This window comes from Panonychus citri, unplaced genomic scaffold (genome assembly GCF_014898815.1).
Source record: "Panonychus citri isolate SS breed McGregor unplaced genomic scaffold, ASM1489881v1 Contig00139, whole genome shotgun sequence".
NCBI lineage: Eukaryota > Metazoa > Arthropoda > Arachnida > Trombidiformes > Tetranychidae > Panonychus > Panonychus citri.
The window spans coordinates 929,590-945,845 of NW_026515544.1; the positions used below are offsets into that span (position 1 = coordinate 929,590).

Sequence of the window (16,256 nt, forward strand, 5' to 3'; positions counted from 1 at the left end):
CTTTGTTAATTGTCTCAATTAATTTCTCTACTTCATTCTCTGTACCTTATTCTCCTTTATCATGTCCATCAAATCAATACTCTTGTGGTGATTCTTGTATTCCTTTGAATCGGCCATGTTACCGATCTGCTGATTGTAAGACTCAATCCGATGAGAAAGATTGTCTACTCCTTAGTGAGTGTGATAAAAGCGAATTTCGATGTAATAACGATAAATGTATTAGTCGAAAATGGCGCTGTGACAAGAAAGATGATTGTGGTGATCTATCAGATGAAATAAACTGTACCTGCGATCAATTTTCCTGTGCTAATGGTATTTGTATTCCACATGCATGGAAATGTGATGGAATCAATGATTGTGAAGATAATTCTGATGAGAAATATTGTTAAGATGAAAATCACTATGAAAAAATCTTCTATCCTGATAAATCGTATATTTGACATTTCGTCCAATTCATTTATAAATTTGATATTCTGGTGGCTTTATTGTTATTTACAATAGTTGACAAAATTAGCAAATTTACTTCAGGTAATCAAATGATTAATAAACAAATTTTTCGACGATAATTTCTTGATTCGGTCAATTCATATTGACAGATCATTTATTTGTTTGTTGTTATTGAATAATCGGGACAATTTTAACACTCATTTAATCTAATTTGGATTAATAATCAACCATTATGATAAATTACATTCAAATTAGAAATTGATATTGATTGAACAACAAGTATCTCATCCATAGGAAATAAGACAATTAAATTAAACTTTGACAGGCCAGAACTCCGTTCAAAAAAGCGATTTTAAAACAAGTTAACTTATAAATTTTCCTGTGTGAACAAACACTGAATATCTCAAAAATATTTTTATCAGCTTTGGCCTTTTGATTGCCAGAATTCTGGCTGGCTGAAGTTCAATTTCGAACTTGGTGTAAAAGCAAACACTAAGAAACGAAAAGTCTAAATGTGTAGTCCATTTTTTTGTGCGACTCTTAGTTGACGAGTTATTCCGAAAACAAATATGTTTAATTAGTTAACTAACACCCTGTAGTTATATTGGTTGTTTATAAACGAAGCAAATTGTGATTTATCAGATTAATTATGCAAAGTTTGCAATTAATCACAAGTATATCTTGTTTTTACCATTTCGGATACTCAATAATTACTGTTTCATCAAATAAAAAGTCCATTGATAACTAATCATGAATTTTCAAAACACTTCAACTCATCAACTAATTGTAAGAAAATAAATACGAAAATTGTCATTTCTCAACATTTAACTGTTCACTTGATTTCGTTAAATATTAAATAGTTTCGATAATGACGAAGATCGACTTTAAATTTAATTGTTTATTTTTGATTATTTTGTGTATTATTCAAGTGACAAATGCTTATTACATATCAACTGGGCTAATCGATGAGTGAGTCCTCTTTGGTGCATTTTCACTGTATTTAATTTCCAATAGTTTGGTATCCATTTTACTGGGCACAAATCGATCTTTTTTTTGGATAACTTTTTTCGCTTGTTTTTTTTTGTTTTAAGATTTTCGGAGGAAATTGTTTGGAGGCGAAAAAAAATTTCGTGATTAGATTATGGGAGTCGATTTGTTACCCAGTATTTTATCGATAGGATCTACTATTAACTTATCCGGAAAAAAGGTTGGACTCAAATTTAATTTTAATTTATCTCGAAAACGGCTCGATAGATTTCAACGGTTTTTGTCTACTAATGGAAAACAGTCTCATTAATGTCCAGATGAAATTTCAAAGGATAAGATTGATTAGTGAACATGGATCAGAAAAGTTTGAAAATTTTTTTGGAAATTTTTTAATTGTGAATTATAAATAAGGAAGAAATAGTTACAAAGTTTCGTGAATTTGGTGTTACAACTTCAATTACTATAAAAATTATCTTCAGATAATTCATCATTAACCATCGGAAACTTAAATGATGAATCTATCGATTGATATTTTTTTTAAATTCTAACTTATTCCACTTTCTATAAATAAGAAATCAAAATTTGAGTCCAACCTTTTTTCAAAAGAGTTCATTTCTATGGGAAAATGAATGAATGTAGATGGAAACAAAGTTTCGACACGCTCTTACATTGTATATCGACCATTAATCGGCCAATTTCGCTATAAATAGTTTTAAAATGTTTAATGCAATTATATTTCATTCGAACAAAAATAAAACATTTAGGTGTTTTTAGTATAAATTTTAATCAACTATAACCTTCGCTAGATCTTTTCTCCATTTTAAGCCCAAAAATTGAATTCTCTTTAAAGGTTCGGTTAAATGGCGATGATCTGACTTATGCAGACATCTCTAAGTATTATAGTTTCGGAGATATTAGCCGTCGAAGTTCAAAGGCCACTCTTTCATTCGGGTAAAACTGTTGATCAAATGAAAAAAGTGCTCGATCCACGATGTTGGCTCATAACTAAAATAGTCTCTAACATATAAGTTTCAGATCATTCTTGACACTAGGGACTAAGCGTGGTCCATTTAAATACAACAGAACTATGACCGGAGAAATTTGGATATGTTTTTACTCAAACAAATCTAATTTTCTATAAGGGTATGAAAAGTTGCTGATAAAATAAAAATTTCATGATCTAAAAACTTATCGTTTGTGACCTGAAGTTTCAACTTCGAACTTGATTTTCTCGAAAACCACTGATCAGATCAGAAAAAGATAAACATATTTAGACTTTATATTTTTGTCCCTGCAAATACACAAAGTCTCAACTCTTAACTAAAAAGTCTAATTTTTTACAGACCGTCCATTCCAAAAAGCAATTACCGATGCTTTGCTAGATGTGATTATGGTTCATGCATTACACGGGATCAAAAGTGCGATGGAATCTCCGACTGTTATGATGGAAGTGATGAGCGTAATTGTGTATACAGGCCGAAAGCTAGTGATGGATCTTCAGTTTCCTGCGAACAATATTTTAAAATTTGCAACGACCTGACTGATTGTAAAAAGCTATCATTCAAAACGGTTTGTTCGAGATGTTCTGAAGATACTTTTTCTTGTAATAGCAAAATTTGTATTCCAAAGAATTGGAAATGTGATAAAATTGTCGATTGTCCTAATGGAGAAGACGAAAAGGACTGTAAACATAAAAATTGTACACCAACTGAATTTCAGTGTGGAAATGACCGATGTATTGACGAATCCCTTTATTGTAATGGAGTTGACGATTGTGGTGATCGATCAGATGAGAAGAGCTGTTCAAACAAAACTGCTTCCAATAACTTTAATTGTCGACGTTTGTATATCCCGAGTTCGTGGCATTGTGATGGTCTCGTCGATTGTTACAATGGTCTTGATGAGAAAAACTGTCCAACTATCCTAAACTGTACAGAGAATCAATTCAAATGTGACAATCGTAAATGCATTCATGTCGATTCAGTTTGTGATGGAATCGCAGATTGTTGGGACAGATCAGATGAAAATAATTGTGATCAAACTAAATGTTCATACAATCAATTTGATTGTGGGGATACTTGTATTCCTTTACAATGGAGGTGTGATTCCCAACCCGATTGTTCAAATAGTTCTGATGAACTAAATTGCCATCATTATATGTACAAATCTCTACGAAAAGATTCTAGTCTCAAATGTCCTGAGGGCACTTTTCCATGCGCCGATAAATCAGGTTGCATATCAATAGATTTACTCTGTGACAAACATCCTAATTGTAAAGATTATTCCGATGAGAAAAACTGTCTAGTTGCCAATTATAAGACAAGCGGGAAAAAACTTTCTTACGAAAGTTTTTTGGACTTGTTTGCCGGACCCGTGATTTGTTGAAATGGGAATCGTTTTTTAATCGAAAAATTCAAAACTAAATTTTTTTTTCTTTCTCACTACTCTCTTTCTCTTTCTCTCTTTTTCTCTCCTCTCTCTTTCTTTCTAGTCTCTCTCATCTCTTTCTCTGTCTGTTTTTCTTCCTCTTTCTTTTTGAAATGCGCGCTGTTTAGAAGCGCAACTGCGCATGCGTACAATAAAATCTTTGAGTCAGAATTTCTCATGAACGGCTACTCAGATTTTTTTCGTACTATTTTTCGCTACTGTAGTATTTTCCGCTCTATTTTTTGGTACCTCAACATCTCATAGAATCCTTTTATCTTGAGCACAATCTTTACCCAAAATTTGAGCTTATCTTATTCAAGTTTGTAGATGGGGCTTTTCTAGAAGGGAACTTCCCTTAGGGCCGGGAAAATCCTTTTCTAAGACCTAATCTCACGCAAAGACGATCTTTTGAATTCGTAGCTTAATTCGTATCAAAACGAAAGAGTTAAAATATTATCAAGTTGGTGTTGTTCTCAGACAATAGATGGCAGAACTTTCAATGTTATTTTTCCTCGAAAAATTTTCCCAATTAACTAAATTGTTGAATTAATAAATTGAAGTTCTTGGAAATTACTTGTCTCCAATAATAAACAATTTCGATAAATTTATTCCCAAAGGTAATCAAATGATTTATTAAAATGCTAAGAACAACTAATAGCCAGATTAGATTAATTAATCACTTTGATTAAAATCCTAATGATAATTAAAAGATTTGCTATCTAATCAATAATCAGAATCAATTAAACATAAATTGTTACATGTCTCTAGTTATAAATAACAATCAACTTTGAGAATACTTGATTATGTAACCATTTAGTTGTTTATCTTAATCAGAATCAAAATTGTTAAGTTAAAATTATCTCAACAATTTAAAATGATTGTTACATGAATCCAATAATTAAGATATAAACAATCAGTTAATTGTGTAAACTTATTGATGTGTTTTCATTTTCAAGGTTTGGAGTTAAATGATTTAAGGTTAAATCTATTGGTTAATTTAATTCAATTCAACGTCAAACAATTTAACATTTCCTTAAATTGAGACGAAAGTAAATTAGTTATTAACTTAATTCCTTGAAGCATTTTGTCCAATTGTGTTTATCCTGTTTTTTAATTTTCACAACAATTAAAATTAAAAAACAATTTGACCAATTTTACAATCAGTATCCATTAGGTAATCAAGGTTAATTGTGCCCAATTTAATTGTTGCGTCTTTGTTTTTACAACTATTGACGTAGATTAGTTAATTTGTACTCACTTGGGTTTTATCAAAATAATTTACATCACTAAATTGTTGATTAAAACTTTGATTGCCAACAGTTGTGTTAATATCTGCTATTGATGATTAACACAATTGTCACTAGCAATTGGTAAGAGTAAAATTTAAAACCATCAACTTATTTAAATAATCAGAGTTAATTAAACTCAGTTTGATTTAAATTAACATGAGTGTTTGTCGTATTGTAATTAATTAAATAGGACAAACTAAATTGCGTTGATCAAATTTTGTAAGAGCAATTGTCATTGTTGATGTGGGGCGAGCGTTAATTTGTAAATTAAACACACAATCATGTTGATTGTTTCAAATTAAATTAAACGGGTTAATTGGACGATTCCGTTGACTCCATTTGATGAATATCAGCAATTAAAGTTTCCAAGTGTAATCAATCAATCTTTTTACACTCTAATCAATATTAGAATTGAAAAATTAGTAAAAATTAGCAGATTAATTCTGGATCATTTCAAACGATTTCGAAGTAGATTAACTACTATTTAAGAAACTGTGGATTTTTAAGATCCGTTGTATAATTCAGTTAACTAAATTTCATATCTAATTAAACTTAATCAGCTTAATAATCATCAATAATCATTAAGATGTTGTTGACATGATGATCAACCTTGATTGAGTGTAAAGATAATCCATAAATTCATAGTCGGTAAAATGGAAACGTGAACAACGATAAATATTCACATGAAACGAGTAAATAATTCAGCTGATTAATATTATTGAAAATAATCAAGTTCATAGGAAACTGAAAGGTTATCTCTAGGCAACTGTAATTCCTTAATTGTATGCTAATTATCCTACAACACCAACAAAATTGATAATATAAATTACCAACTAAAATTGCGGAAGTGATACTGAAAAGTTTTTACGGGATTTTCACTACCTGACCAAATTTAACAGTTCGAAATAATAACTCCAACGAAATGGATCCAGTTCGACGAAAATTAGTTTCCTGTGTTGTTGTTGTTGTTTTTGTTGGCAGAAAGTTGATAATATTTAAAGGAGAAGGAAAATTATAATAACCAACTGATTAGAAGTAATTTAGATAATTGTGTTTATACAATATCGCATATCTTATCACTTGACTTATTCTAATCGTAAATGTAAAGGAAAACACAAACACGAGTTAAAATCCAAGGCCAGACATGAGACTGATAAGAGGGAGAGAGGGATAAAAATGAAAGATAAACATGATTAATTAATTGGATTGTTAGAGTGAAAGTTAAGACTGATGAATGTGATATCTTGATAATATAACTTGTTGGATGGAAAGAGAGAGAGAGAGAGAGAGAGAGAGAGAGAGAGAGAGAGAGAGAGAGAGAGAGAGAGAGAGACTTGAAAAAGTGAGAAAAAGTATATTTCAGTAACAAGGAATAACTCGGTTCGATGACGGAAAATAAGATTCTGTGTGAAAGTAATTGATGACGATGTCGATGATGTTTATCGGCCACAGATATACATTTACTTTTGATCATTTAATTGATAATTTCTTATCAAAAACAATCATCAATCGATAAATTGTATTAATAGAATCATTAGTATCTAGAAATATCAGCAACATGTCCTGGTGTTGATGTTTATATTGATTAAATAATCAATTACATTTACAGTCATCATAATCAAATAATATAATCATGTTATTCCGGGTTATTCTCGGTTAGTTTAGCTTTCTCTTTCTATCACTTACCTGTTGTGACGTTTTTTTCATTTACCTTTAGGTATAAAATTGAATCGACTGTTTTTTCTTTCTTTTCTTTGCTGTATGTGAATAGAGAGAAAGAAAGAAAGAAAGAAAGAAAGAAAGAGAGAGAGAGAGAGAGAGAGAGAGAGAGAGAGAGAGAGAGAGAGAGAGAGACTTGAAAAAGTGAGAAAAAGTATATTTCAGTAACAAGGAATAACTCGGTTCGATGACGGAAAATAAGATTCTGTGTGAAAGTAATTGATGACGATGTCGATGATGTTTATCGGCCACAGATATACATTTACTTTTGATCATTTAATTGATAATTTCTTATCAAAAACAATCATCAATCGATAAATTGTATTAATAGAATCATTAGTATCTAGAAATATCAGCAACATGTCCTGGTGTTGATGTTTATATTGATTAAATAATCAATTACATTTACAGTCATCATAATCAAATAATATAATCATGTTATTCCGGGTTATTCTCGGTTAGTTTAGCTTTCTCTTTCTATCACTTACCTGTTGTGACGTTTTTTTCATTTACCTTTAGGTATAAAATTGAATCGACTGTTTTTTCTTTCTTTTCTTTGCTGTATGTGAATAGAGAGAGAGAGAAAGAAAGAAAGAAAGAAAGAAAGAAAGAAAGAGAGAGAGAGAGAGAGATTGGCTAACCAATTATTCGTGATGGTCAGTGACGTTGTCAAAGTGGAAATCCATTCGAGGGAGTCAGTGAGTTAAAGCCTTTTCCAAGGCCGAACAGTCACTTGAAGAAAGGGGCAACATCAATAGTCATCATAACCACCAACAGGTTGACTGAGACTTGAATTGTAGGCTGAATATCATCATGTGAAGGTATAAAAATTGCTGAAAAAAAAGAAACAGAAATGAGAGAGTGAGAGTGAGAAGGCCTTGTTACGTCAAAAGTAAATTGATGAATTCATTGAAAAGTATCAATAAAAGTAAAAAAACGAGAAAATATTTACATACTTGATAGTCTATCCATGTTTGAGCGTTATAACCAGATAACTTGGATAGTAAACATCGAGATGATGATCGGCAATAAGATGCTGATGGAAAAGTTGAGATGAGTTGATGAAAGTGAAAAAATCAAAAATGATAAAACATGTCTGACATAATTGTGATCCTGATTTTGTGTGTTATTTGAGTTTCAACGAGATTGATTGAAAAAACCAATGATCCATTTTGAAGATTTGGTGATTTACTTCTGTCTAATCAAGTTCTAATCAACATCTCCTTCTCCTATTTGTCATAATCAATTCGTACCAACAAATCGATATAAAAATATGACATGATTAATACTTCATGCATGAGAAACTATTGATTTAGGTGCACGCGGTAAGCACGTTCTCCCCTTCATTGTTGATAGTTTTTTTTCCAATACTGTTATGGATTGTTAGTTTTATCATTAGAATCTCCATTAGGTAACCATCAGTGGAAGAGAACGAGAGAGAAAGTTGATTGTCCATCATCATAAAATGTTTTCCATCCATCAGAATAAATCAACAAGCCGGTAAAAAGATGCGTTTCCTGTTGATGGATTAAAAGATGATGCAAGCAAAAGGTATTATTGGATCAGTTGATTTTCCCCTTGATGTTTTAAATGTCACAATGGGTTCAACCATTAATCTACAAGTAACCCACTCTTTTTATCGCATTAATTGGATGAATCTCTTTTCCTTAACAATGTAAATGAAGGAACACAATCAATGAATAAATTGAACAGGGTGGAGTTTGGTAGCTATGGTTAGACATGAACTCTAAATAGAATATCTTGTTGATTCTTCACTTAATGCTTACCATTTTTGTTTCTGATCGACTCGTTTATCGTTTATCGCATGAGCATAATGTCTCCACCATCATCACCAGGTTTCTTCTTTCACTAATGATATCATATTGGAAGAGAAAATGAGAGAGAAAGAGACAGAGAACAGAAGAAATGAAAGGAAATGGAAGGAAGATTCATGTAGATTATCACTCACTCTCTCTCTATCTATCTCTTTCTCCTTCTCTTTCGCTATTTAACCGGTATAATAAGTACACTTAAATCAGAAGAACGGGTGAACTCTCAAGGGTCTGAAGAATTTTCCATGGAGGTGAAAAAATGAAAACAAAGAAAATTAGATTAGACACAGAGAGAAAATTTTGATAAAAGAACATGTAAGATAAAGGTAGAAACAACCAGAGAGAAAGAGATAAAGAGGATAAACAAAAGGGGAAGAGAGATAATAAAAGAAAGAGAAGATAAAAGGAGAAACCTTAATGGTTTACATGTGAAAGAGAAGAGAAAAAAAAGTCAAACAAAAGGTTAAGAGAGATAAAAAAGATGGAGGAAAGAGTAAAAAGAGAATAAAAATGAAAACAATCGATAGAAACTCCAGGAAATCAAAGAGTGGACATTGTCAATTCTATAAATAAATGACCAAAAGGGTTAATATAATTAAAGAAGAAAAATTAATCACGAGGACAAACCAGAGAAAAAGAAAAAGTGACCAACTAAAAGCGAGGGAAACAAAAGAAAAGAAAAAAAAATCAATTACAAATTCTACTTATAATCCAATTAATTAATTAGAATTTTGAAAAAGTGGAAAAGTGAAAAAAAAGAATAAGAAAAATTTTCTCTTTCGAATAAAAAATTTGTTCTCCAAAAAGAGTAAAAAGAAAAAGGTAAACACGTACAAAGATTATTATTATTATTAAAAATGCGAAATATTATTTTGTCTTCATCATCATTTTCTCATCATCAGTCTACCTGTTCTAAAGTCTATCATCCTCATCATCATTATTCTCACCACCTTCAATCTACATACACATCATCATCTTTTTCTCTTCTTCTTTTTTCTTCTCTTTCTTTTTTTCCAATTCTTTTCCTCTGTCTACTTCCCTTTCTATTATCAAAGGTGGAGTTTTAATCTCAGACAAGAGGGAACAAACTCGAGGGGAGAATAAGTTCTCTCTCCCCAATCGCACGATATCTCCATGGAAACGGCTTCTCTTCTGGCGTGATGATGATAATCCGGCCTCTCTTTTTTTAGATCACTGTCATCATCATCTCTTAGTGTTTCATTTCTCATTTACTTCTCTCTCGTTTTTTTTTCGTTGGTCTGTGATCTTATTAATCTAATTTGTAAATTATTTTGTTTTCTCTCTCTCTCTCTCTCTTGTTCTCTCTTTTCTTTCTCTCTCTCTCTCTCTATTTCTCTCGATTTTGTTTCGCATCTTCTTTGCTTGTGTTGTGTCTTCTCTTCCCGCAAATGGAAACTGATTCTAGCGGCGGGTTAATCAGTTCTGATTATATTAATTGTTCCATAAGTGATTCTACTCTTATTGGTGAAAATTATCTCAATTCTGATGAATCTCCTTCTACTGATTACTCTAATTCTATAACTACTACTGCTACTACTATCAATCAATCTCATCATCATTCACATTATCATTTGAAAAATGGATTTAAATCTAATAGCTGCTATTCTAATTGTTTGACTATTGTTCCAACAATGTGGCAATCGATAAGATTACCTTTTCCTTTTTCTCTTTCTTTAAATGTGTTCAAATTGTCTAATAATCATTATGGGTTAAATTCTGTTGTCTCATTTTGTTCTGTTTTATTTTTCTTGTTAATTGTCTCAAATAATTTCTCTCCTTCATTATCTGCACCTTCTTCATCATCATCATCATCATCATCATCATTATTACCAGCAAGCATATTTAGCTCGGCTTCATCATTAACCTCTCTTCAAGCCAAATTACCGGTTCGATGTTCATCAACTCAATTCTCTTGTGGTGATTCTTGTATTCCTTCAAATTGGCGATGTGACCGGTCTGCTGATTGTAAGGATCAATCCGATGAGAAAGATTGTCCACTCGCTAATGAGTGTGATAAAAACGAATTTCAATGTGATAACGGTAAATGTATTACCGAAAAATGGGTTTGTGATGAGACAGACGATTGTGGTGATCGATCAGATGAAAGAAATTGTACCGTCACTTGTCCACCGGATCATTTTGCCTGTTTAACTGGTAGTCAATGTATAAATAAGGAATTAAGATGTAATCAAATAACTGATTGTACTGATGGTTCAGATGAAAACGATTGTAAATCAGTTGAGTGTTCAAAAGCCGAATTTAGATGTACTGATGGAACATGTATCGATAAAGCATTTGTATGTGATCAAGAATATGATTGTAGCGATCAAAGTGACGAATTTAATTGTAAAGATACTACTTGTGCCACTAATCAATTTACCTGTGGTGATGGTAAATGTATTCCAGATGTATGGAAATGTGATGGTAACATGGATTGTAAAGATGAATCAGATGAAACAAATTGTAATACAACAATCAAAAAGACAGTTCCGTTTAATTGTAATGATAAATCATTCAAATGTCATGATGGATTAGAATGTATTCACATTGATTGGAAATGTGATGGTTTCTCTGATTGTAAAGACGCTTCAGATGAAAAAGGTTGTGTCTTTAACAATACTTGTCGTAACGATCAATTTCTGTGCAAGAATGGCCAATGTATCCCATCATATATGAGATGTAATGGTGCTCATGAATGTTCAGATCATAGTGATGAAATTGATTGTGACAAGCGTAAGTTTTATTAATTTTTCTATTCTATTGAGATGATACATTTCATTTAATTTCATGTCTTAAAATTTTTCATTTTACTTCAAATACTTTTCTCTCTCTCTCTCTCTCTAATGGCTCTTATATCTTTTTTTGCTTTTGTGTATAATTTAATTACAGATTTACATGACTCTTGTGGCTCGGATATGTTTCAATGCAATTCAACATCAAGATGTATTTCTAAAGACAAAATTTGTAACAAAGTTGATGATTGTGGCGATTGGTCGGATGAACCCAAATCTTGTACTATCAATGAATGTGTAACAAATGCAACCCACTGCTCTCATGTACGTTGATCAACTTTGGATTTAGATGTTAATCTGAATTCACAAATTTTGACGCCAATTGTATCCTATTTTGAGTTTCCTCTTCCCCCTTCTAATCCTTAAAACCTAATTTCTAAAATAATGACTACTCTCATGTTTCCTTTCAACATTTATATATACACTTATGTATGCACTCTCCTTCCTTTTTTTCTCTCAACTCCACGTCTCTCACTAATCAGTTAACCTTATCAATTTATTGAGATATTATTATTCTCCATTTTTGTCTTATTTTCGATAATAATCATATTTCTCTTTCTCTCTCTCTCTCTCCTTCTCTTACCAGGAATGTATTGATGATCCAATTGGTTATCATTGTGCATGTCCAAAAGGATTAAGGCTTGATAATGATGGTAGAACCTGCTATGATATTGATGAATGTAAAGAAACATTTGGTATCTGTTCAAATCATAAGTGTATCAATACCAAAGGTGGTTTCAAGTGCGAATGTTTTGACGGTTATCAATTAGTTGATCATCGTTTCTGTAGGGTTAAAACACATGAACAACCATATATCGTATTTGCCAATCGTCATGATATCCGTCAAGCATATTTACCTGCTAATCGATCAGGACCACGACATTACACTCCACTTTATCGTGCTCTAACTTCAACAGTTGCTATTGATTATAATCTAGCAGGAAATTATTTAATTTGGTCAGATGTTGCTGTTGAAGGAATTTTTATCGGTAAACTGAATAAGGATAAAGGTTAGTAATTAACCCGTTCATCTCATTGATCATGTTAATTGATCATATTCAAACCGGAAACTTTATATCATATTACTTTTAGTTTCACTTTTAATTCACCTTCAATTTCATTTATTACCCCATTTTTCATAAATCTTCCTCTCTCTCTCTCTCCCTCTAACCAGAATCTAAATATGCCAAAGAAAATGCCACAGCTCTAATTTCAACTTCGATTAAAAATGTTTACGGAGTCGCTATTGATTGGGTTCACGATCTTTATATTGGACTGATGATGTTGCAAATACAATTGAAGTTGCTCAGATCGGAAATGTAATTATTCATACTAATAGTTTATTAATTCAATATGACATGTTCATCATTCAAACTCTTGGTCTTGTTACTTTTTGTTTCTCACTAATCATTTTGCTCTTATTTTCTGATCACAGCCAATAAACAGAAAGATCATCATTGAATCTGGTCTTGATGAGCCTCGAGCAATTGTTATCGATGTTAAAGAAAACATGATTGTTTGGGCTGATTGGGGTGATCAAGCTTTCATCGAGAGAGCATCACAAGACGGTTCAAACAGGAAGAAATTAGTGGAATCTCAAATTCTTTGGCCAAACGCATTAACACTCGATGTAATTACCAAAAAAATCTATTGGCTGGATGTTAAATATCACACGTTAAGTGCAATAAACTATGATGGATCTGGACGAATTACCTTGTATGAATCTCCATCTTTAATTAATCAACCGTTTTCAGTTGATATTTTTGAAGATTATCTCTACTATTCTGATTGGAAACTCGAAGCAATCCAACGAATTAATATAAACGACGAACCTCACAAAGCGGATACCTTTATGTCTCGACTTATAGAGAATCCAATGGGTGTAAAGATTGTCCATGAAAGTAAACAACCAAAATCACCTAATAGATGTGAATCAGCAAAATGTTCACATTTATGTTTACCTTCAACATCACCAACCAACTATACATGTACATGCCGAAAAGGATATTTATTGCTGAAAGATGCTTGTGTACCAACAACTACCTCTCAAATCTCAACTACTAAAAGCACAACAACTATGAAGTCAATAAGTCAACAACAATCATCGGTGACAACTTCATCACCGCGAATCTCATCATCTACCACCATTCCCTTGACCAAGGGAGATACATCAAGTTCATCAATAACAATCAATGAAAGTGATAGATTAGATCTTGAAGATTATGCCTCATCATCCAGTCATAAAGGTGACAAATCAAAAGACAATTTATCTGGAATCTCTAACGATTCATTTAATCTCAACGATAATACCAATGTAGTATTAAACTCAACAGGGGATTACTCTGAAACTGATGCTCATCTTGCTTTAATAATTATTGCCATTTGTTTAACGATAGCTTTGTTCATTACTTTGTTAACCTTTATAATTCATCGTAATTATGCTAAGTAAGTAGACCAATTTAATTTTCAATTCCAAAGTTGAAATTTCTTTCCAATCAAAACTAATTAATTTATAAAATTTATCTTTCTAATCCACCATTAGGAGAAGCATAACATCAATGAATTTCGATAATCCGGTTTATCGTAAAACCACAGAAGAACAATTTGTACTTGAGAAGAGTGAAGATAATGTCAACTCTTACCCATCAGTAAGTTGATTGTCTTAATCATCCACCGAATCAAAAATTTAATTCTTGATTGCTCATCTAATCAACATTTTCCATTTACTTTTTCCCTTTTTCCTCCTTCATATTACAGAGTCTGGAACCATTAAACTCTCCAGGAACAAATGAGTTTGTCTAATCATTGGCAATTTTTTTTGCATGTTGAGTTTTTTTTCTGTAAATAGCAAAAAAATATAAACAATACAATATATATAAATATAAACCGAAATATATAAGGCCTGTTCACTTTTCTCTTCAACTTCTCCCCTTTCTTTCTCATCATTATCATCTTATTCTTATTCTGAAACATTCTACATGATTCTTATTCAAGGTAAGGATATTACTCTCCATGAGGATGATAATGATGATGATAGAATTGCTCCTTCTCCTTCTCCTTCTCTCTCTCTCTCTCTTTCTCTTTCTCTCTAGTTATTATCATCCAGAAAACTTGATTTTTTTACCTTATCCTTCAAACCGTTAAAACTTTAAATACAATTTAAAGTAAGGGTTTAAATTGTTCACCTTTAATGATGATAATTGTTACCTTTAATAATTGGCTATCTTTCTAGTTTCTCATTGAATCATGATTATCGTTTGCTTGTTAATTGTTACTTGATTGTTAAAAAATTCAAATTAAACTTTGGGTGTTTTTTTTGGAAATGATATTTAGCAAACTTGAACTTTTCCTTGTTAAATTGTCGGTTCAATTTAACTTGTACTTGAACTAATACATTTACCTCTTTTTTTCAAATGTGATACAATTAGTTAACTGATTAAGTAATCAATCAAAGTTTTTTGATACAATCAGGAAATGATACTTTTTTAGTGAGAGCAGAGTAAAAATCCCAAGACTATCAATAGGGTTTAATTATATTAATTACAAGTGATTATCAATTAATCAGCAATGAAATAAACTTTTTTTTCGTTGGTTAGTTAAACAGGATATGTAAATTAATTAAATTACCGCAGGGGTTGATTGAAATAAAAATTTTCCAATTAGTAAATGATTCTTACAATCAACGAATGAGTTGAATGATTATTTGTTGATAAATTAGATCTATTTAAATGATTGTAAATAGATAAAACCTTCATCATTTTCTAGGAAACGGAAATGATGTCTAATCAGTCTAAGTTAAATTTATCTAGTCTCGTAGACGAATTGATAATCAATCAGAATTTCAATTGAATTAAATTCGTTTACTGGATCAGTTGAATTTTACTCTTGGAGTTTTATACGAAATTGTTTCCGATCCTTCAATCAATCAATACCTCTTTTGAACGGCATTTGGACTTGTCTGGACTCATCTACATTTCAACGATTTTAGGTCCCAAATTGATGAGATCCCGTTCACCTTTAAGTTTATCATTGTTTTTACCAATTCATATGTCCACATGGTGATGTGCTTTTATTTTGGTCTTAGAGCTACTTCCGTATCCGTTTTACGACCAGCTCTTAAAATGAAAAAAGTGGGTCATCAGGCTACAAATTATTCCAATTTCATTACACTTTTTCCGTCTCGTTTATATGGTTACTTATTGTGATGAAATTGACCTTTTCATCCTATGGGAAATGCTAAATGCCGTTTTTTGTTGGACCATTTGACCCATTCCTATCTACGCTTACATGGCTAAACCGCAATTAAAGGCCAGTTTGCGGCGATCGCTTGATCGAAAGGTCAATTGAAGAAACAATTTGATACATTTGATGTATTATTGATAATCAATCTTTCATTGATCTAATTTGAGTTATCCAAAAGTGCCAGCGGGCAAATGCTATTACTAATACAAATATTTGATTTGTACCAGAATCTTGCACGAAAAATTCGAGTAATTTGATGAAATTATGATGGATGATTTTTCGATACCTTTGATTAAATTCTAGTCACAACTCTGATTCTGTAATGAGAAATTAACTGATTAGCAGCAATTACAATCATCATGCTTGTTGTTGAATCAATTATGAGTTAAATCAAGTGAATTAAACCTTTGAGAAACAACAAAGAAAATCTAAATGATTATGTCTTCATCTCTACAACATGGGTTAATAATTAACTTAATTATTACCTAATTTTTTGTACA

General features: G+C 31.5%; 2 protein-coding genes and 1 long non-coding RNA gene across 7 annotated transcripts; 2 read left to right on the forward strand and 1 right to left on the reverse strand.

Annotated features, from left to right (window-relative positions):
• The first annotated feature begins 397 nt into the window (after positions 1–397).
• LOC128394127 (very low-density lipoprotein receptor-like) lies at positions 398–4,035 on the forward strand. Its single transcript, XM_053354393.1, has 2 exons — positions 398–1,416; positions 2,778–4,035. The coding sequence occupies exons 1-2, from the start codon at positions 1,316–1,318 to the stop codon at positions 3,817–3,819; spliced, it is 1,143 nt and encodes a 380-aa protein (XP_053210368.1). The 5' UTR covers positions 398–1,315; the 3' UTR covers positions 3,820–4,035.
• Positions 4,036–4,578: 543 nt separating this feature from the next.
• On the reverse strand, positions 4,579–9,746 carry LOC128394138 (uncharacterized). 5 transcript variants are annotated; one of them, XR_008326314.1, is made up of 5 exons: positions 8,657–9,746; positions 7,826–8,386; positions 6,837–7,702; positions 5,760–6,300; positions 4,579–5,545 (listed from the first exon to the last, which is right to left on the reverse strand). It is a non-coding gene; the product is annotated as an uncharacterized LOC128394138 (long non-coding RNA). The 5 variants fall into 5 exon arrangements; XR_008326312.1 differs by having other exon boundaries at positions 4,579–6,300; positions 6,862–7,702; XR_008326311.1 differs by having other exon boundaries at positions 4,579–6,300.
• A 92-nt stretch (positions 9,747–9,838) lies between these two features.
• On the forward strand, positions 9,839–14,406 carry LOC128394118 (low-density lipoprotein receptor-like). Its single transcript, XM_053354379.1, is given in 8 exon segments — positions 9,839–11,455; positions 11,612–11,778; positions 12,101–12,524; positions 12,689–12,775; positions 12,778–12,833; positions 12,950–13,959; positions 14,057–14,162; positions 14,272–14,406. Coding segments are annotated over 8 exon segments (3,240 nt in total). The 5' UTR covers positions 9,839–10,110; the 3' UTR covers positions 14,317–14,406.
• The last annotated feature ends 1,850 nt before the right edge of the window (positions 14,407–16,256 follow it).

Bases quoted from the DNA above. Each gene is read 5' to 3' on its own strand.
- LOC128394127 (XM_053354393.1), top strand. From the start codon at position 1,316: ATGACGAAGATCGACTTTAAATTTAATTGTTTATTTTTGATTATTTTG. The intron at 1,417-2,777 runs GTGAGTCCTCTT...AATTTTTTACAG, and splicing joins TCAACTGGGCTAATCGATGA to ACCGTCCATTCCAAAAAGCA.